Here is a 24,247-nt window from a genome sequence, read left to right on the forward strand (position 1 = left end):
GGCACACAGGATCACTAATTATCCATTTTTTTCCACCTCATAACTCGAAAACTATTTATGGAAAGTATATAAAAGTATACATTTTTTGAAAGGAAATGAGCTCACAAATCCAATGAAAATGTCAGTTTTGGGCCAAAAAGTATCATTTTCGAAAAAATCCAAAAAAACGGCTTTTTTGACCAAAAATATTTGGTCCGGCATAAAAAATTAATTTGAAAACTAAAAACTGTAAAACATGAATTTTATTAATTTAGACAAATAAATCTAGAAAGTGTTTTTTTATTTTTTCGAAATTTTGCTTAGTTTTTAAAATATAGACAAAAAATCAGTCAAAACATGTGACCCGTGTTCAAATTTTTGAATCATGGGTGATAAAAAAGTTCTAGGCCCTAATTTAAAAAAATGAAAAAACACTATCTAGATTTTGGCCATATCTAAACGTTTGACTTAAAAACTTACCTCAGTGATGCTTCATTTAGACGCTATGACGGACCAAAAATGGTTAAAAGTGGTCAAAAATGAACTTGCCGAAAATCGTGATTTAGAAAAATACAGCGGATTTTAGGTCCATTTTTGAAGATTATTCCATAAATATAAAATCCGGTGACTTGTGACGTTTAGTCAAGTTAGAAAATGGGAAGGGGCGTCCAACTGCAGCAGATTGGCACTTTTTTGGTGATTTATAAGCTAAAATATACAATATGACAAAATTATCCGTGCACATTCGGCAGATGTTTATCCACATGGTGTAGCCATTTTATTTACTTCAGTCTTGTTTCCATGGTGCAGCAGAGAGTCCGGCAAGGCCGCGGCGTCGCGTCGGCGTTTGAGGAGCGACTGGGCGCGCGGACAGACAGACAGGTTACGCTGAATAAGTTGCACAGTGCATGGTCATGTTGCCGCGAACTAAACCATGATTATTTAAGCACAATTTTGTCCTGTTGAGTATAAAAAAAAAAGATCATGCTCTGTATTAAAATTTGCGGACATCAGAACATTAAAAGTAGCATAGAATAACTGACAAGCAATTATTTTAGCAGATAATCAGGAAGTTGTATGAAATGAAGAATAAACTGAGACATAATCATGATAATTGTGATTTCTGTTTTGTCCTAATTTTCATAATTTTGCTTTAAAAATGTTTTTAATTTATCGTTTTTGGTGATTTTCTTCTTTTTTTTGTGTGTGTGTTGACAAATATTGCATTTTTATGTTCATTGTTCTTTTTTGAACCTTAACCGCAAACATGATGTTGTTACTACTTGTTGCTTTTTCTTTTTAGTTGGTGCTTGAGAGGCACCACAGCGGCCCGTCTGCGCCAAAGTTAGGCATTTTAACGCCTGTTATAGCTAGACCCACAGGAATCCCAAGTAAAATTTTAAAAGATTCTGATGTGTCGCATTACTCAATATTCCGTTTTTGTTATTGTAATAGTTTGTTGTTATCATATTTTATTCTTAACTTTTTACGGAATATTAAACACGTACAAAAGTCATAGGCCTATTATAGGCCTAAAGCCACAATAAAGTTGTAAAATATTTTGTACCTCATAAAAAGTGAATAATAATACAACAACAACCAAATCAAAAAAGTGTGTCTGTTGTTGTTTTCAATCAAACAAACGTGTAAAAAGTGGGGTAAAAGTTGTAATATGTCTTGAATAAACTTCTTCTAAAACGGACAAAAAGTAGGCCTATATATAATTATGTTAAACGGGCAAAACAAGGAGAGGTCACAAGAAAACTGAAAAACACGGAAATTGACATATAGCCTAACAAAACCGAATTTCAAAAGTAGAAAACGGAACACTTATGGCTTTAAATTAGATTGTGGTTTTACGACCCTGTATGATTATGCAGTAGGCCTACTACCGTATATAGGCATCATGCTATAAAGAGCGTTTTAAAACATTGCATGAAAACATTCACGAAAAATGCTAAAAAGCAGTTTACCTTTTAAAGTATGCAGAAAACATTATAAACGTGAAAGTTGAAAGCCAGACAAACATTGCAAATAAAAAGGCATTAGGCAAAAAAAAAAAAAAAAAGTGTTGTAAAACCAAAAGCTTTTATCGCAATCATGGCATATAGTAGACCTAATGGGCCTAAATGGAAATGTAGTTAAAATGGGTCATGAAAAAAGCACGAATTTGCGTTTTTGGTTATATTTCTCGTTTGAAATTATTATTTAGCATTAAAACATTCACGAAAATGCTTTCATAAACGCGTGCTCGCTATGCCGATTTCAAATATCCACATTTTTGACATAGAGTTGTAGGCCTATGCCTAGATGGTCGATATGATGTATTGAAATGTCAACGTTTTTGACATTGCGTTAACCAGGAGTAGAGAATGTTTGAAAACGAATTTAAAATCCGTGTTTTAATAACACTTTGAAACATTATTCAGGGCCTTAGGTATCTAATATAGGCCTACCAGTAGTAACTGCTTGCCTATTTATTATGGTCTTCAAAATTAAGACGAGACTGAACGACCGCAGAGGCCCCTGAACCAAGGCTGGGACTGCAAAAAATATATTAGGCCTATATTCTTGTCCAACTACACCAACTTGGTAAATCAAATAATAACAATGAAATGAATGAATGAATGAATGAATGAATGAATGAATGAATGAATGAATGAATGAATGAATGAATGAAATAAAACAAATTTTTAAACATAAAATAATAAGCCCAATGATGTACTATACGGGCTAAGTCTAGCCTACTAGCAAAATATTTAGGGCCTACGTTTTCCATCGTATCTACTAGATTGCGTCATCATTACAGGGCTTCTTACGGGTAACTAGGCCTACTTCTTACAGATAAATTTCATCTTTTCGAGTTCAGAATGAAACTTGAAAAACAAAACAAAAACAAACAAAAAAATCACAATATGTTCATATAAAAAAGACTAATTTATACCACTACCAGCACTTTTTTGGCGAAATTTATCGAGTAGGCCTACTGATTCTGGGACGGGACGGTGGTGGTCTGTCGGTCCGCAGTTTCGCAATGCAATGGTGCAAGCTTTACCTACCTTGGAAGAGATCAATACGATAAAATACGGTAGTGATCGCGATTGGCGACTCCAGCGCCTTAATCAGCAATCACCTCGCCCATCCAGTTTACCATGTGTGCGTGTCTTTGCTAGCTGTACGCCGCAGTACGCGTAACGAGAACGCGATCTATTGCGGGAAAACAATGATTTATTTGCTTTTGCATTTTGACTAATTTTTAATGAAAAAGGGTCTTTAAAATAGCTTTTCTTATGGTTCAAATTTTAAGATTTCTTTAAAATCTATTAATGACAAGATAAAATACAGTTTGAAGATGACATTAGTGATGAAAACTCAATTTTGGCCATGTAACACTTTAGTGATCCTGTGTGCCTCCTTAAGGTGCCTGTAGCTCAAAATGTGTTTAATTACAGAAACTGAATTTTGTCACATTCACCAAGTTTAATGGCAATCCAACAATCTATACTCGGATGACCTTTACCATTATCGGCACCTGATGGTAGTCGCATCCACCAAGTTTGATGGCAATCTATACTGGGATGACCTTGACATGACCTTGACAATTTTCGGCACCCGATGGTAGTCGCATCCACCAAGTTTGATGGCAAGGATGGCAATCCAGCAAACTATCAATTAATGGAACATGCACCTTTAAACATTAACTCCCAACATTTTAACTCCCACAGCTTCCTGACAACTCTCTAATTCATAACTCCAAACTTTTCTGTCTTTTCTGTCATTTCTGTCATTTCTGTTTTCTGTCTTTTACAGCTACCGCATACAATACATGTACATTACCATTCATCCTGGGATTTTGTTCCCTGCATAGTAAAATTCAAGGTCTTCTCATTATGTACTGTTGTAGTGAACATTTATGCATTCAATCATGACTTAAAATTTGATTGCGCCATACATTTGTAGTGTTACACAATAGTTTTGTACACACAAAAAAAACATTTAAAGAGGAAGCCCCGCTTGGCCAGTTCTTCTGTGAAGAACTGACTTACACCTGTTACTTTGATGATAGACAGAACAGAATTTACATGGATACATTTTAACCTTGAATAATTCCCTAAGGAACTTAGACCAAAAGTGGGGCTTCATCTTTAAAGCAAATGATGAAGGTCATTTTAAAATAAAACATGCTGGTTTTACACTATAACTAGGGAAAAGCGATTTGTGCGGAAAAAAATAGCAAATTGCACGGAAAAAACAGCGAATTGCGCAGGATTATGCGGAACTTTTATACATAAAACATAATACATACACAGGAAGAAAATAAAATGTGTCAAAATATGTAAACCATGTCATGTAGGGTATATATTTTTAGCATTATGATATATCTAAATCACACAATTTGTGGCAATTTTTGACCATTTTACTAGCATTTTGGTGACCATTTTGAAAAGCTCCCTCTATCGGGAGTTTCCCATCATTTGACCATTTCATACTTTTGACATGCTTCTTTTTATTTATTTATTAATATTTCGTAAATTTCATTGGCCTTTGAATTCTGAAAATGCTGGAAAAGTCTGAAAATCTGCTATTTTCTCTATCTTCAAGAACTTAATATGAATGTAACATAGCTTGGGTGGTTCAGGTATGGTATCAATAAAATCTGGGTCTCCCCCCCCCCCTATTCAAACTATCCCAGAAATGATGTGCACCATCTCAACAATTTAGAGCTAAGAAAACCCTGTGTTTCTGCATCCTTTATTGTTTGTACTTGTAGGTTCACAATTTGATGACAAATTTGTTTACATGTACATGTATGTATCATATATAAAATTTCATGTAAACAAATCCAATTGATTATTTGGTAAAATGATGTTAAACATACCTAACAATGACGTTTCGTGCTACATCGTAGCACTTTCTCAAATCGACTGACCAATTCTCCCAGTCCTCCTCGTCGGCTTCCTGTCGGAGCGTGACGTTGGTGGCGCTGTTTTAGGTGGTTTAGGAAAAACCACCTAAAACAGCGCCACCAACGCCACCAAGCACTCCAACACAGACAGGTGTTTTGCTGGCCCCGCCAACAAATGTGTGTGTACATGTATCATTGTATGATCACATAGGATGCATGCATGCTGGTGGTTTTCGTCGTAAGATTTTACAGTCATTCATACATGTAACCAACTCGAAAATTTTACATTAATGTTCATGTTGTTAATGTTATACACATTGGTTGCCAATACAGTGATGATTCATTAAAAAGGGAACTTCGATAATTGCTGATGCACACATGGCCCCAGGAAGCAAATTTGAAGTAGTTTGACATACATGTACACACAACTGACATCATTCCTGTTGAATGAATTGGACATCATTCCTATTGGATAGCTTCATTTGTTGCTTTTTGTACTTATTTAGCTGATTTTACTTATAAAGAACGGTGGGTGGTGGGAGCAGGGCGCTTGCCCCAAACTGGTTTCAGCTTGCAGAAGTTGCAATCTTTCTTGGGGTATTGCGATCTTGCTACATTGTATTTACAAATTGTACTTTCCGCTCAGGGTTCAAATTCGGCTGTATCACATAGCAGTTTGCTCCACATTTTGAAGTTACTGTTACCCAATTTTGCACCTTTTTATAATGCTTTAGTATGGAAGTATCCTGATTATGATGAATTTGCCAAAAACTGCTACACAAATTTTTTAAACGAATTCGAACCCTGTTTCCGCTGCATGAAAATTGAACCCACCATGTGAAATTGTAGTAAGTTGCCAGATTTTTTAGCTAGTCACAGGGATAAGCCCAGCTCTCGAATTAACCGACGGCACATGCCATCACCCATCGGTGCCCATTCCGACTGCCCTTTACATCCTACGGCAGTCACTTGCCAAATGCCGTGCCCTCTTAATGTTGCAATTTGCAATGACGATTTAAAATGGAATATACCAGATTTTATTTTTAATTTTTAATCTGAAGCAACTAGCCTGGCAATCTCTCTGGCTTTTTAAATATTTGTAATGTAATATGTTTTTCATTTACGCCATGCCTGGTGGCCAGTTAAGGCCCCAGTTGTCTCAAGTGGATGTTTGTTGATTTCTTTATTCCTTTGAATTTGTATGTTTTTATGTTTAAATTGTTTGAATAAAGATGATTGAAAAATAATTCAGTATTTGGCATGAAATAAATTTTTTTTGTGACCTGCACTGTGCATAAATTAATATTTTAGCATCATAGACAAACGAGATAGCATTATTGACCTTTAAACATTTGCAACAACTTCTGGGTATAGACAGTCAATGGAAATTCTAACGTTCTTATGGAAGCGCGAAATGTGAATCACTATAAGCTTTCGCTCAAAACATAACAGCACTCTGCATCTCTGAACTGAACACTTCCTGCAAGACAACTTCCATATCACGCACAGTCGCACACACATTTTCAGTATTGTAAATAATGATATTGACTCACTAAAAACAAGGAAAAATATAATTTATCCGTTTATAATTTTATTAGAAACCTTGCGCTTCTTTTTGTCATTATTTATTTTGATTTATTTTCTTTCGTTTTATCATTTTATTTTGATTGTAATGTTTCCCCAATTTATTATTTTATTCATTCAAATGAAATCGCCCCTGGTGGTAAATTACAATTGAATACCTGAGTGGAAGAAGGGCCCAACTCCAATTTTTACGAAAATGAGTTAGACCCAGCATTTTATTGCCAGCAGATTGTGCTTCCTTGTGTGTGAAAGATGAGCCAAAACCCACCCTCCAAATAGTCTTCCAAGTATGCTTATTGCTTAATCATGGTTTTCATGGAAGAAAGGCCTAACTCCATGGAGTTGGGCCCTTCTTCCACAAATATTTGGTTAAAGAGGAATTTTGTTCATCCATGATATCTGATTTTCACTACAATGCTAACATATTACATGCTTCTACTTGTGCAATTAATGGATAATTATCGAATTTATGTACTATTTATAACACATCTGCTTACGGAACTGGCACTTGCAGTATATTAGTGGAAGAAGGGCCCAACTCCAGCTCGTTTTAAGACCTGTACGCGTTGCCATGGAAACATTATATATAATTTTGAATGTGTGTAATATTGTATGTTCATGTATTAAATGTCCCCTGAAGATGAAAACATTCTGCCTATAAAACTTTTCCAAATATTAAGTTTTTTCTTAATATCTCAAAAACAGTTTTGATGGAGTTGGGCCCTTCTTCCACTCAGGTATTCAATTTTTCATTTATGTTGAGCACATGTTTTCATCCATTAGTTTTTTGTAATAAAAGTACATTGTACATGCTAATCAAATGTTAAGTATGTTACGTATATCACGCTATATTATGGACAGTGTCCAAACACGATTGGTTAGTCGACTCACTTGACTGACATGTTTCGAAATTGATTTGGAGCCTGGGACTGGGACAACTCATCAATCCTACATGTATTCCTTGGTAGGGAAGAAAACCGCAGGGCAAGATGGATCAAGGAATCAGTATGGATTCGTAAGAGAGGAGACAACACCATGAACCGAGACGAGGGGACATTCTTTCTAAGCAACATATTTGATCTTCTGCTCAAGACCAACATCAAAGACAGGAGTACTTCCGGTAAAACAATAACATCTGGCCGGGATTCCCGCTCCAAGCAGATAGTTCAATAACAACATCAATCGCTTTGAGAAAGCCAGGTTTCTGGCGAAACTGTCGGCAGAAAAACATAGGTTTTTCCTTTGGTCTTGACCAAGAACGTTTATTAGCTGTTTAATCAACAGACCTGATGAACCTCTTCAGTCAATGTTTACTTTTGCACCAAGGTTAAACAGTTGCCAAACACTTTAAAGTCAATGGTTTTAATGTATTGGAAGGAGGACAGGGCTTCGATAAATGAGGGAAATTATGGGGTAACAAGGTGGAAACAACTTTTGAAAACAAGTGAAAACGGTAAAATTCTGCTAGGAAGTTTTTGTCTCAAAAAACAATTTAAAAATTATTGGAGAAGCAAGAAACATGCCTTCATAAAAGTAGCATCACTTCCATCACATAAAATTGATCAGATGAGTGGAAAGTACTGGCAAAGAAGTTGTGAAATGAGGGAATTTTTAAAGAAAAATACATCTTAGACTCTCAAAGTTATATTATTAGACCATCTAGTGATCAAGGACCAATACATAGTTGGATTTAAAAGATCTCCTTCACTTGCCGCAAGCAGAAAGTTGCTGTTGAGTGTTGACGGTGCCAAATCTGTAGCTGAAGACATGGTTTCAGGTGTACCCCAAGGCACCGTTATGGGCCCACTTCTTTTTCTACTTTTTATTAATGATCTGCCTCAAGCCATCAACTCTTGTCAAAATTAGACCATCTAGTGATCAAAGGACCAATACATAGTTGGATTTTAAAAGATCTCCTTCACTTGCCGCAAGCAGAAAGTTGTTGTTGACGGTGCCAAATCTAAAGCTGAAGACATGGTGTACCCCACCCGCTTCTTTTTCTACTTTTTATTAATGATCTGCCTCAAGCCATCAAGTCGTAAATAAGGCTATTCGCCGACGATTGTTTACTGTACAAGCTGACCATAAGATTCTCCAGGAAGATTTACATCATCTTGAAATTTGGCAACAGAAATGGCTTATGCAGTTCAACCCCAGTAAATGCACTGTCATCAGAATGACCAGAACCAGATGGACACCAAAAGTATTTGATTACACCTTATGTGGGCAGAAACTGACTCACTTGATTCCAATTCATACCTCGGCATTGAAGGCTCCCATACTCTTTCATGGAACAAACAGAGACAAAACAGTAAAGAAGGCGAATTCCATGGATTTGGTAAAAAATTCAACAAAAAATATCTCCAAAATTGAAAAAGTGCAATGCTCTGCAGGCTACCGCAGCCAGATTTGTATGTACTGGAAGTGATTATTACAGTCATCATACTGTAGTAGCGTTACATCCATGCTCAGTGAACTTGAATGGCCAACTCTTCCAAGTTCAGAAGGAAAGCCTCAAGATTGGTGAAACTATACAAAATCAGAAATGAGGAACTCTTTGTCACCGCAGCAAACAAAAGGCTGATCCATTGAGGAGTATGTACTCGCATAAATCAGGCATGTTACAAACATGCCAGAACAGAAATTTTAAGAACTCACATTTCCCAAAAAACTTTTATAGTTGACTGGAATGCCCTGCCCCCACCCCATGTCATGGGAAGCTACTTCAACAACGCAATTTAAAGAAAGGTTGAAAGCACATCTGCAGCACATCTAACTGACCCTGACCCTCCATATTGACGGAGGCGGTGCCAACTACAAAGCAGAAGAGGAATGCGGTAGAGTTGGGCGACTATCACTTTTTTCCTAGTCGACTAGTCGGCAGCAAATAGTCGCGACAACGACTATAGTCGCGACTATCTGTGGTTAAAATTGGACTGAAAAATCGGGTGAAAGATTGGTGGCAATTTAGTATTTATAATGCATGATTACAGGACCCGTGATCGTGACATCGCATCACAGTTTGCTACACAAACCAGCACTGTTGCGATACAAATTGCTACACTGTATCGCACGTTTGCGATGCAAATATTTGACTGTAAAATGCTGTAATATAGGCCTAACTTTTCTGTTCAATTAAATTCACTTGCCACTTTCCAGCAACAGCACAAGAAACTTCATATAATTTCTCAAACCTTCAATATTCCAATAGCGATCTTCGTTCGTTTCCATGTTTTGCTGTGCATGAAAATATGTAAACATGCCGGCACGGCAGTGCATATTTTCCATGGTATGCTCATGAGCGTGTTGCATCGTGCATGTAAGATTAACTTTCACCTCCGACCTACGTCACCTGACCTCATCTAGACTACTGCATTTGTCGCTACAGGGGTGGCATTGCAACATTACGACTGTTTGTCAGCTAATTTGTTTATTTTCCTGTTGCTTTCTAAATATTCTGTTACCACAATAAGCATAGCTTTTTGAAATTACGTGAAAAGTACTTCTAATCTAATAATATTTTCCTAAATTTTCCCTCGCTGTTTCTTTCCAAAGTTGAAATAATCTCATACCTTCAGTAGTTGGTACAAACACCCAACCTGGGTCTGTACATGCACGCTACATGTATGACACTGCTACACCTGTTATCGGTGCATAAATTATAATCATAATGAGATGTTCGACAGTTCTAAGGGCGCACCATTAGATATTATCGGGGGCTAGGGAGTTTTTGAAAAAAAAGTTTTGCCTCACTGATGAGTAAAAAAAAAATTTTTGCCTCACTGAAGAGTAAAAAAAAAAATTTTGCCTCATTGATGAGCAAAAAAAAAAAAATTTTCCCCTACCCAGCTCTGCATAAAGGTATACATTAAAATTGAAAAAATACAACTTTGCCGCCAAGATGGCGAAAAAAAAAAATTTTGCTTCCAAAGGCAGCGAAAAAAAAAAAATTTCGCCGCCTTGGTGACAAAAACGCATTGAAAATGCTTGATATGCGGCGTAAATCACCGTCAATATGACCGTATATCAACTCAAGTGCTCGTGCTAATGTGAAAGTTTTGGAGTTTTTCACCGGTTTTGCATTCAGCTCTTTTACGTCAACAGGCTTTGCCGTTTGAGTCGCGCGAGCGCGAGCTAGTGCGTGCCTTGATCATACATGTACTTATCATCGTCCTCAGTCATTTGATGTTGATCGCTAGTTGAAAATCGTAAATAAATGTACAGTATTTTGTCAGTGTTCCAATAAAACTCGCCCCAAATTCCACACAATTTTAGCAATTTGGGAAAACCCCAGTGAAAAAAAATCTCGCGCTAGGAACCTTCCCTTCTTGGCAACTCTCATTTAATAAAAACCAGAGATGTAGACTTGAGTCGTGTGACTTGGACTCGAGTCTGACTCAAGTCACTATTTTTGGGGCTTGTGACTTGACTTGCAACTTTTGCAAAATGACTTGACTTACTTGTGACTTCGACAAAATGACTTGGACTTGGACTTAACAAAAATGACTTGTTACCAACCCAAGTCTGAGGATACTTTCCTGTAAATTGAAATTTATGGATGTACTGTAGAATTTATAAATTATATTATTGGGCCTACAATTACATTTAAGAATTATCTGCTGGCGGGCCTCGTGTCCGGCATAACATGAACTGGAAATAAATAAATACATAAATAAATAGTGCCCTCAATCATCAGCGACACAGGCGCGGGATCGGCGTGGGAAGTAAAACCGCTTCAATTAGGTAGGCCCCCTATTCATTTTAAGTTTCTTACTTTTGAGGGCCCCTCAGACACCCCCTGCGTCGCGATGCCCGCTTCACGGCCATTTTTTACTGTCAGCAGAGTCTTAGCCAGAAATCAGAAACCACCCGTCCAAGCAGACACTAAAATTTGACCCTCAAATATAAAACAACTTGTCTATACCCATGGAAGGGTCACTAGGGTCAAATATGTCCTGATTTGGCCTTTACATGTCACTCTGAATTAGTCTCAAGTTCATATAACCTTAAAATCATCTGTTTTAGAGCTATCACATCTGTAAAATCCATTAAATCCACCCGTCTAAAATTAGATTAGGCCGTCTTAAAGACGGGTGGACGCATGGCTAGCTACATGTAAGACCTTGACTGTCAGTGTGCCCCCCGCTTTCAAAAATGCCCTTGCAAGTGACTTGTGACAAATTGTGACTTACTTGTGACTTGACTTGTGATTTGATGACTTGTGACTTGACTTGACTTGCAACTTTTTCAAAATGATTTGACTTACTTGGGACTTGGACAAAAGGACTTGTGATTTGGACTTGACTTGCAAAAAATGACTTGTTGACATCTCTGATAAAAACCCATGTGCAAGCAAATTATTGACCGTACAATTTTCTTCTTCTAGAAGACTAGATAATTATTTTTAAAATCATAAAATAATTAACAAATAAAGGAATTTCCCGATACAAAAATCGCATATATAGTGAATTCGCTTAAAGGGGCATTTCGTGATCCACAGCCTCATCCCCCCACTTTTCTCAAAAAAAGTTGAGATTTAAATATCGCTGGAATACTCTGGCTACATGTTTATGTACAAAATATTTCTTGCAGAAATAATTCGTTTAGCAAAGATATCGCGAAATTTGAACGTATTACAACGTATTGTCTATGCCCATAGTCTATGGAGCAGTGTAATACACATAATCATGCATAACTCGCAAACGCAAAATCGGAATCAACTGAAATTTTGGGAATATGCTTTTTTCGTGGATATGTACTGAAAAATGTCATAAAAAGAGGATGCTAGGATCACAAAATACTCCTTTAATTAGCAATTAATTAGCATAATCAAGATTAATACGTTAAACATCCTTATAGGGTTATTTCATGTAAACATTAAACTAACGTTAGCTAAAAAATACAATTTGACTTTTTTAATTTTTTTTAAATTAGTAAAATACTTCATTCGACAGAAAATTTTTGAATATTTAAATCCCGTTACTTCGTTACGTCCGCATCATATTCATCAGCTTCAAAATGAGGGGTAACTTGATATGGCCGCGTGTCTTAAGTTGGGAACCTTTTGCGTGACACAGACAAAATTCCAGAAATTTACGCCTTTTTTGATTCAAACGTTTGCTTCGCAAAAACTAAACATCTCACCCTATTAAAAGTATACATATATTTGAAGCTTTTGCTCCAAGGAATTCAAAAATGACATTATTTTCTTGATAGGGGTAAGTGTTAAGAAGTTACAAGTACAAATATCAGTGATTTTTCCATAAAAAAGTGTATGACTCGAAAAATGTGGTCCACTGATGAGATACATCCTAGAGTAAAATCTATGTCAGAATTGGATTATTCAAGGCAAGAGCATTCTAAATATGTATAGTTTTACAGGTATCCCTATAAAGGTAATCGTGATACATGAGGATGAAAATTACCGTCATAAAATTTGCTGTAAAAATCGTCACATTGTTATTTCAGCATAATGTGTAGGAAAATCATGTCCAGAGTACTTTCTGGTTATACACACATGCTCTCTAAACATCAAAAATACAAGTTATAAAACTATGAGCCTGTCTAACATGCTTTAATCCTCAGTTTTTACCCATCTTGGCTGTCCTAGCTGAATCAAAGCGCAGTCACAATAATGAACACAAAATGTCTTTATGGTCTGCATTTTGAAGAACACAATAATTTGCTTTTTTCTTGCTCTGTGAAAGGTCAATACCAACTTAATATTGTACAATATTTTGCTTTGGTACAATGGCTGGTCTTTCATCTACTTTCAAACACCCTTCTCTTGTAGTCACTTGATAATTATGAGTGAAATTCCATAGCCGTGGAATGGATGCCTCTGCAAGACTGCAATTGACATTTTAATGTATGGTTATAGTCAGAATGAACAAAAGCTACTTCATTGACTGTAATAATGCCTTCTGATGCAACTTTTAAACAAGTGGTAATCATATGAATCACTTGATGGTTTAATGGCAATTACTGATCGTTGGCAATAAAGTTTGCCATTTCTTCACTTTCAATGACACTTTTTTGTTGGTGCTTTAGATGTACATGTAGAAGACTTGATCTTTGCTGGTGTCTGATTCTGCAAACCTTACAAGCATGAAAATCAGTTTATAAACATGCCATACAATAACATGACAGCTCTCTGACATTCAGTTTTCCATCACAGTTAACAAATGCTACAGAACGGAGCTTAGGGTGTTTGGAACTGTTATGGGCCATTACTTTTAGTTCTTGTCAACTCTGCTCCTTGACCTAGATTGCGATAATTAAATTATCAGTTACATTTTAAACAATGTTGCATTTTATTTTTAATATTATTAATTGCTTAACAATAACAGCATAAATGAGAGGGAGTATAATGTTTGACCTGTAGGAAAACGTAGATTTTCAAAATACAATGTAGTTCATACAATTTCTAATGACCAGACTCGATTTTGATCGCAAAATTATTTTAGCCTTTGTTAATTAACAACTCGTTAAGTGTCATTAATCTAATAATTTAGAACATTACAGGCTAACAATTTGTTTAATTCTTTATTAATTACTTGCTTCTAAAATACAGCATTAATGAGGGGTGGATATTTGACCTCTATCACAGTGGTTCAAACTCCCAACACAATTTCTGAATGTCAGAGCTTTTGTCGCATCATCATTTTACTCTTAATTAGCAGCTCGTTAAGAGTGTCATTAATCTGTATAATTAAAGTAAAATTTATAAAATATTACAGCAGAACTATTAATAAGTCCATTCAAATACATCTATTAACCACACAATATTAAATTACTAACAATTTCAAGTGGATCATAGTCAGTCCCTATAAAAATTCATTTTTCCCATAGAGATTACATTGTACCGTGTCCCAAGATCCGTGTCCGTGATCCTCCCACTTTGCACTTCGTTAACTTATTGGTCCGTAAAATTAATTAGCAATGTCGTATTACTTATCTTTTGGTATCATGTTCAAGCAGAATAAATTAGCTTTCAAATGAATGTAAACTTGAAGGATTATGATGCTGTCTTCATAGTTTAAAAGAGAAAAGTCGAAATTTTCAGTCAAAGTGTCACACCTCCCACTTTTCCAGGGTCCCAAGTCAAGACACACGGCCATATGTCTAGCACTATAGTGGGAATTCCAATTGAATGAACGCAGCTTTCAATAGCGTGACGAATTTTTGCGTACACTGCGCGATGTACGCCAGCATGTGCGACTGTGCGTGAGTAACGCGGAAGTGAATCCAACCATGCCAACGCACTTGTGATCGTGATTGGATAGCATTGTATCCAATGTCGTGCGTTCGCGTTGTAGTTTGAAATACGCAATATACGATCGCAGTTGGATCGAGTGCAGCTGTTAAAGGGCATTTCGTGATCCACAGCCTAATCCCCCCACTTTTCCCAAATAAAGTTGAGATTTTTACACCACTGGATACCTCTGGCTACATAATGTTTATGTACCAAATATTTCTTGCAGATTAATTCGTTTAGCAAAAATATCGCCAAATTTGAATTTCGTTCTGGTGCACCAGAACGAAATTACAACACATTGTCTATGGAGCAGTGTAATACACATAAATCATGCATAACTCACAAACGCAAAATCGGAATCAACTGAAATTTTGGAAATAAGCTTTTTTCATGGATATCTACTGAAAAATGTCATCAAAAGAGGATGCTAGGATCCCCGCTAGGATCACGAAATACTCCTTTAAAAGCTGCGTTCATTCAATTGGAATTCTCATATATTTATGGGTGGCATCACTACAATCAGCAAAATTAATTAATATCATCATAATCATGATCACGACTTCACTTGATCTTGACAATACTTGAAGTTGCAGTAAATTAAAATAAAATCTCTTACCTGACTTTGACTTTGAGATGCTACTTCAAGCTGCGAAGCCTGACTTTGAGTCTGAGTTTGTGATGGAAGGGTGAAATCCCCAACATTGAATTCGAACTCTGTGCCCTGAGTGTCCGCACCCAATAATTCTCCGTCCTCTGTATCGAGGAAAGTCAAGCTCTGCGAGCTTGGACCATAGGCATCTACACTCATTGCTTCAAGTTCCAAAGAGTTCTGTTAAAGTTACTTTTTCTAATTTTTTCATTTGATGTTCGCTTTGATGTTGATTAAACGTGTATTTCCGCAAAATCTCTGCGCAATCGTCCACGGAAATCGAACGAGGAATTTCCCGGAACACGCCACAGATCCCACGAATAACAAAAGGTCAAAGAAGGGTCATTTCTGGTTTCATTTGCCCAGTTTCTGAAACGTCACTGTAAAGGGGGTTTATTAAAATCATGAAGTTTAAACGTTATTATGGACTTAAAAATTATGATATGCAATGAAATTTGCTTACGATTACTTTAAATCTTATTTATTAATCTAAAACTTTAATAAAACTATATTTCATTGAAAAATTCACGCTCATGAACTGACGTTTACACAGGTTGGATTTTGATCAGCGGAAGAGGGCGCTACAACTTTTGCGAAGTTGGGAATTTTTCGTGGTGAATTTGGTATGCTATTTTCTCTCTTTTGATGTAAACAAACGAGTTCTGTAAAGTGTAAATATGTATAAATTCTTGCTTGGAATAATAGTAATATTTACTTGATATTTTATACAATTAGAGCGCCGTAAAAGTGGTAAGCTTAAGTTTAAAGGGGCATTTCGTGATCCACAGCCTCATCCCCCCACTTTTCTCAAAAAAAGTTGAGATTTTTATATCACTGGAGTACTCTGGCTACATAATGTTTATGTACAAAATTTTTCTTGCAGATTAATTCGTTTAGCAAAGATATCGCGAAATTTGAATTTCGTTCTGGTGCACCAGAACGAAATTACAACGTATTGTCTATGGAGCAGTGTAATACACATAATCATGCATAACTCGCAAACGCCAAATCAGAATCAACTGAAATTTTGGGAATATGCTTTTTTCGTGGATATGTACTGAATAATGTCATAAAAAGAGGATGCTAGGATCACGAAATACTCCTTTAATGGTCATCATTCAGAATCATCATGATGAATGATTCAATGAACATGCATGCATGACATTTCTACTTTTGGTAAATCAGGGGTGAGTAGCCAATAGTCATGTGCTTATAATGAAAGACAGAGATAAAAAAAGACTAGTTTGCATCTGACGTCATTTGACATTTGTCAATCAAACTCGAGCACGATTTACAAGTGTCATGATTATTTATCAGTTGCTAGGCCGGGCCGGGGGAACCCCGGGCAGGGAACTTAACAATATCGCGAATTGCCTGTCACGCATGATTGATCGCACACGGTGACGTGGGCCACAATACCCGTCATACTTCCATGCCGCTTGCCGCTACTGCAAGCGGCAAGACGTATGATTAACCAATGACAAGCTTTGATTGTCCGTTTGTCTGCAATGCGTGTGCGTCACGCTACTCGGCGACAAAAGTATGAAACAAGCATTGGTCGGACCTCATCTCTAACATAATAACTGACATAGGTCAATATCCTTCCCGACATGCTTTGTAGCCAAGTCCGTAGAAGATTATTATTCTTGAGATCCACACACTATGTACACATATACATTTGGCCACATTTTATTGTACGATAAATACGAATTTATTAAACATGGTTACAAATATTCTCTAGCAAATCAGTTGTACGATCAAACTGGTAGGCATATTATAAATTCGGGATATTGAATATCTTCCTGACCTGCGCATGGTTAAAGACGATTCCTTACTAGCCACAGACCGTCCGCTGGAATTAGTTAGAATATGAACCATTCATTATAATGAACAAAATGGCTGTTGGTCTGACCTCATCTCTTCGCATCGACTGACGTCATGACCTTACGGTCCCCGGCATTGCACTTATGAACTCGCATCCTCCTGCCCCGGGAGGCTCATCACTCACAATTTGCTTGAGAAGTCTAGCCAAGAATTTGCTCACCGATAGCTTCACATTCTAGGCTAGAAACCATTGCATTCAAAATCTATAAAGCAATGGAAGTTCAGAATTAAACACAGCCGACCACGACAGGCTATAGCATCAAAAATGTTGCTAAAATTACACTTCAGCTAAATTTTACACTGTCCAAAATAGGCAAATCTTGCTCAAAAGATACAGTTGACTCATCGAAATAACTTTCATCCAAATTTCAACATGAACAGAATAAATAATGGTGAAAAAAATTGCACCGCTGTCCGACCGAAAACCATAGCAAAGGACTCTAGCATCGAATGCGTAACTATCGTGTGCAAATTCGAAGTTAGAGTTCTCGAGTAACTCGCAATTAAAGCTGGTACAGGTATGTGCAGCAGTTCAAGGGTCCCTTTTTCAGGCTCTCCGGCTGTTCCTTAAGACTCACATTTGCATCATGCTCCAGTGCATTGAACATCATACTCTGACAATCAGGGGTAGTGCTAGGCTACATTTTGGGGTCCCGGACTCACCAAAATACAGTTGGGACCCCCTATTTTTAAATTTTCTGCGAGTTCAGGGGTTCCTGCAGGCTGCAGACCCCCAGCTTTTTAATCTAATGCTACTGCAGACATCATATCGCTCATCTTACTATAAATAGGCTAATGTTGTGTGTGTGTATGTATGTATGTATGTATGTATGTGGTTTATGTAAAAGGCTCCGTCAGTTTCGATCCAAATGTCGCCAAATTCATACGGGAGATCGAGGAATATACGGGAAATTGCCTCGACTTTATTTGGTCAAGAATTGGCTGCAAAAACAGTGAAAATATGGGTAAAAACGGGGGGTTTGTTATGAAAATCACTTACCAGCCTGCGCGTCACTGCAGCTGGCAGGCAGCGCGTCGGCGCGCGAGCGTAATGCGCACTACGCCAATGAGCGCGTAAACGGCGCAGAGCCACGCGAATTGCGAGCCAGAGACCAGTGGACATGATAATACAGAAAGAAGGAAAAATAAATAAAAATTAAAGGACAAAAAGGTACATGGACGGGTCACGGGATTATGATAAAGATGAACACGTCCGCATACACGCTCTGAGAGGACGTATACGGGAAAAATATGTGTGTTGTATAAACAAAATGAAGCGGTAGACCTATACTATAAAGAAAAATGAAATTAAAATGACAAAAGAGGTACCGGTACGAGTAATTAGGCCAACAGGTTAAATTAACCAAATGAAACGGGAACGAAACAAAGAAGGAAAGAAACTAATCAGGAAATGTAAGAAAAAAAAGAAGCTATAATAATGATAACAGAATTAAATAAAAAACATGGAAACGGGAAATCACAAGCAGCAAATAAAAAATGAAGCTAAAAGAGAAATGTAACAAATAACAGATTTAGAAAAAAATGGGAACGGGTTTAAATAAATAAATAACATGAAAACGAAAAATCAAAATGTATCTTTTCGATGATTCTACCTGTCCAGTAATTCTTCCTGTTATAGTGAACGCTCCCATTTACTCATCTAGCGGGGACCCACGCGAAGCGCGGGTATCCCGCTAGTTCTACAAAATCCGGTGCCAATCCACTAAAAAAATAGAAAAAATAAAAGTTGTTCAAAAAGACCTGCTTTTTGTGTTTTTTAAAAGTAAATGTATCACTACTTTCAGATGTAAAAATTGCCAACACCACTTGCATATTTTTCTTTCAGGAAGTCATGATGTTTTTAACACTAAAACTCAATGTAATGTGAGCTACGTTACCGACTATAAAATGGGCTGTTTTTACTCAATCCAAGGTCATAAAAAGCAAATTAAAGATCACTTGAGTGAAATGTAAAACAGATTTCACCATTTCATAGAAGTTTTGACGATGCGTAAATGAGTGTGTAACGTAGCTCACAGTAACGTAGTTCACTGGTTTTTAATGTTTATAATGTGATTTGCGAACATTAGAACGTTATGTCGGTTAATTCTACATGTAATATAAATGGGGTTCGACCACTGGTAGCTTTCACATATTATTAGGAAGTACATGTAATACAAGTGCATACTATAGAATCCTGGTAACGTAGCTCACCAATCTTAACATGGTCGGTCGAAATTTCAATGTTTACAACATTTCTATGCCAAAAATGCTACAGCATCACGATTTTTACTGTGAATTTTAAAAACCTATGAGTGTTTCCTTTCAAAAACCGCAAATTACATTGATACCTCTGTTTTACTTCTTTCCAATAACGTGTGTTAAAAAGGGGTAACGTAGCTCACAGCGTTTTGGTGGAAAGTGCAATTTATTTTAGAATTACACAAAGACATTTTAATCACTAAAAAATAATGTTGATAAACAATATGATGGTGCGTTATCTAATTAAAAAACAACAAATATGTAAAGAAATCGCATTTATTCAAAGAAAATATTTAGGGTTAGATGTGACACTTAGCGATTTTTGAGCCTTTGCAAGGGTTAATCAGGCTGAAGAAAGCATTTAAAGTATGGAAAACTATATATATCCGTGTAGATCTCGGTGAGTCGCCTACCAGAAAAAAAAAATTGACGCCCTAAATGCTCGACAAAGTTTTTGTGGACCAAAGAATGGAAAAAGGGCTATTGGCACCGGATTTTGTAGAATGAGCGATATGCTGCATTTGTGCAACTCTGACTCCCCAAACTCTTCTACGGACCCCTTACTTTCAGATTTTCTGCAAGTTCGGTGGTCCCTGCGGACTCTGGAGCGCTTTGTTCTAGCGCTCCCCCTGCTGACAATTTTAGCTCTTGAGCTCAAATTTGGAGAAAAAAAATGTTTAACTCCGACGAAATGTTGAAATATCAATTCATCAAGCCCCTATTTTGCCCTAAAATCAGCACATCCTGGCAAAATTTTAAGTTGAGTGCCCCCCCCCCCAGGGTAAAACTGGGCACCTTATTGTTAATTTTCCTTCAAACATACAAACCATTTTCTGCTATTCCTTTTCTCCAATCGGCACCAGATAAATCGACCTTCCTTTTATGCACTATTAACCAATCAAGGATCGTAGGGAATTTGATTGACAGTGACGTCAGACGCAAACTAGTCTTTTTATCTCTGTCTTAGTGTAAAATAGCAATATAATGTTGCAAGGTTCCTTTTCATTTTATAAGTTAACCATCGCGGATATGCGCATGATGTCAGGCGTATGCATAGGAAGTTGTGGAAAATATGTGCTGGACGGTTAGCAGTATGCTGCTTTAAATTTATTATACTCAACTATCTGAACAAATGCTCATGAATGATGTGCTGATTGAATTCTGCAAACAATTCTGCACTCGCCTCGGTTTCTCAGATTGACGTGAGCGCCCTGTTAAATGAGTGACATACGCAGAGCTTTATCTTTTATATGTTCCCTTCCAGAGCACCACAGATTATTGGTCTGTTGTTATGATTCATGATTGTCAGCCGATTGAATCAGCCAATCAGAACCACACTTCCGTGTTTACGATGTGCACGCGCTTAAAATGTAAACAACTGCCGTTCTTCGCTGCCAGAAACTGTAAATGTTTCAGATTGCACTTCATGCTGGATTGATTGTTTCTGCCGCTGAGCACTAGCGGCGTGGCGCTCACATGACTCGTGTCGACACTTCATCATCACCATGCATACATATCGCTTGCCCTTTTCTACAAGTGGAGCGGTGCGCTGAGTGGCAGCAGCATGAGAAAGCGCTAGTCACTCCTGCAATTTGTGCAAGCAAGACAGTCTGTTATCATAATGATGTCTATGGACCTGAAGTCTTGCAGTGGTACATAGGGAATCGATGCCCTGACTGTACATTTAAGGAATCCATAAGTCAAGCATCAAGAAATACTTACCGTATCAGTTTTACCTCAGAGATGTTGTAGACCTTCTCTGCATACACAGTGTAGAGACATCACAAGGAGAGTGACTGATCAATTTGATAAATCCAAATCATGAAAATAAAGCAATTTTGTAGAACAATATTTTGAAAGTAAATTACTCCCATGAAGATTGCAGGTTTTACCAACTCAGGGGATGTTGAACCCCAGGGTTGAACCCACCCAAAAGATGAGATCAATTATCTCAACATTCTGCACTGTTACATGCATCTGACAAAAACTCTTGGGTGCATAGTACCTGTATTATATAAAGCTGTGTTGCATTTTTATCCATCAAATGAGTAGCCAAATCGAGTATTTTAATGCAAAATTTACCATGGTACAAAGTATGTGTTCAAATATTTCAATCATCACGACAAATCATAAACAAATCGTTTCTGACAGGTTTGATTGACAGGTGACCTGCAAGCAATTGACTTCAGTCTTTATCATAAACATAATGACATCTACATGTACTGACCTGAAGTCTTGCAGCGGTACATCCAATAATGTTTTAATAATAAATGATGATACTGAGTTACAGTTACTGGAACTACAGGTGACCTCAGATGCGAACTAGTATTTTTTAATTCATTCTCCGATTATATATTAAATTATGCTTTTATTCATATCAATTTTCAATTTTCTTCATCAGATATTAAACAAGGCTTCAGATGCATCAGCTGTGAATACATTCCAACATATGCACTCCAAAGTCATCAGTGATGGCAAATTTTCCCAACAACAAGTACCACTACCCGTACATCCCAGCACATATGCTACAGCTGGCCTATCATCAGAAATATCAGCAGCTCCCTCACAATCCTGCTCCACAGGCTTGGATGGCCAGGTATCTTCAAGGAGGTCCATCCGCTGCCAGACAAACTGGTATTGATGGAAATGTTGGTAACCAACTACAGATGGTAGTGCCTAATATGGTCCTTGGGGGACAAGGGAGCAGAGGAAATGAGCCAGGACCAACTAGCAGAAAAAGACAAAGGTTTGTAATATATCCTGATATGTATACATTATATTCATGTATTAGATACAGAACTTCATTTGCCAAACAAATTTTTATGCACTAAATAAGCAAATTGAGTTATTGTCAAATATTGTTTTTTGATGCATGTTGGCACAGCGGTACAGATTCTACCTCACAGTCGGAAGATTGCAGGTTTGAGGCCGGCATTGCCGCCATATTTTGTTTTGCACTTGGGCAAGGCGCCTTGTCCTACTTGCTTCTAAGGACCGTCGATATATCGATAATAATGAATGTTGAAGATATGAGTAAAATTGGGAAGAAAATTGGCGGCCTTTATCATGTGTGCCCAGGGATGAAAGGAGAGCTGTTATGAATATTGTCCATTGAGCACCGCCCAAAGGTATGAACAATTTGAACATGTGTTACAAACTGTGTTTATTGTTAGAAAAGCAATTTCTTGTCCCCAAGGACAAGAAATTTCAAGGTGCAAGACATCAAATTTGTAAGCAATAAAATTAATGCTTAACATAAGTACATGCTATCAGACAGTGCAATGACTGGTCAATCTTGGTTTCTCTTGGCAGACTCTTGCATGTTATCATATCTGCCATGTATTATTCTAATTAGACTCAGTACACCGGTCGATCTTACCGTTTCCGATGTTGATTAAGATACTTCTTGCATCGATCCCGAGATGCGGAAAAACCAATAGTCATTTTGTCCCACATAAATGAATAAATAACAAAACCCCCGATCCCCGAGTGGACTCACCCATTCGGTGACGTCACACACGATAATCACCCCTTATCCTCCTTGGTTTCTAGATGAGATAGACGTGTGGATTTTTCTTTACCAACGCTAAGTATCATTACGAACCAAAGGGCGAGATATACAGTTTGTTTGTTACACTGAGGTAAAAACCAACCAGGATAGTCGCTAGGGAGATAGTTTTGACGACATTTTTCGCTAGAAAAGTGACAAAAGCGATCCAAAAACTTAGCTTGTATGTGTGTTTCCGTTCATATACGGGACACACGTTTTCAAAAATGGCCGCCCTTAGGACGCCATTTTATTTTTGTTCTCACGTAACACAACTATAACAGACTAGTAAGTTACAATAGATGTTTGTACAGTACTGTGTATACATGTATGGTGAGTGATTATCGCTATGTTTATGGTGTGCTCTATCGTTATATCTTTCAGTACGCGTCTGATGACGCCTTGAGTTACTGCTAAGAGTTGGTGGGTTTCGAAGGACCAGCCTGACAAATCTTCCCCAAAAGGTTTTCAGTTTTCATCCCTTTGTATATATATTTTTATATCATACCACTACATCAGCGTCAGCCACTGTGCGTGTGGGTCTGTTTATTGGGCTTGAGCTTGTGTTCGGGGGTAGTGCTGTACGCTCCCGATTACTACAATGTCTAGGCCTTGTCAATCATGCCCTTCCTTGTACCAGAGTGGGACCCGCATCCACTCTGCTACTCCCACAGGGATTGCTCTAAATCAAATAAGTGTGCTTCCTTTTGCATAGGCTTATCGGACATCCACTTCGAGGATTTAGAAAGTAGCGCTCGCTTAGGTCTTGACACAGACAGAAGACGAAGACTAAGAAACAGAAGCCTACAGGTAAGATTGATATGGTAGGTACTAGCGAGGCAGGCAAGGGCCACGCTAAGGTAACCTCTGGGGCTCCGGTCCCGGGCAAGCAGGCGGACCCTCCGGGTACTGCTAGCGAGCCCGAAGGCCTAGCAGCCAGCGAAAGCACTGACTTTACGTCTAAGCTAGTAGCAGGCAGCAGGCGGTACTTGCCCTAACAGGCAGTACCAGTCTACCAGTGAGATCTCTAGCGAGCTTCTTGCAGGTGGACACCCGTCTATTGCTGGCTAACGAGCGGGTCTAGCACCCATGAAGTAGCCGGCGACGGACAGTATGCCAAGCGTCCCCCGGGCTTGCCTGGGTTGAATCCTAGCATACAGCGTGAAGCGGACTTGCCTC

At 37.7% G+C, this 24,247-nt stretch overlaps 1 protein-coding gene across 1 annotated transcript in view; it reads right to left on the minus strand.

Moving 5' to 3' along the window:
- The window catches only part of LOC140159249 (regulator of nonsense transcripts 1-like), a 62,367-nt gene extending 46,662 nt beyond the window's left edge, over positions 1-15,705 (minus strand). The window contains 1 exon segment of the mRNA XM_072182657.1: positions 15,343-15,705. Coding sequence (XP_072038758.1) covers positions 15,343-15,534 — 192 coding nt within the window. The 5' untranslated portion in view covers positions 15,535-15,705.
- Between the last annotated feature and the right edge of the window lie 8,542 nt (positions 15,706-24,247).

This window comes from Amphiura filiformis, chromosome 8, assembly GCF_039555335.1.
Source record: "Amphiura filiformis chromosome 8, Afil_fr2py, whole genome shotgun sequence".
In the NCBI taxonomy this organism is placed as follows: Eukaryota; Metazoa; Echinodermata; class Ophiuroidea; order Amphilepidida; family Amphiuridae; genus Amphiura; species Amphiura filiformis.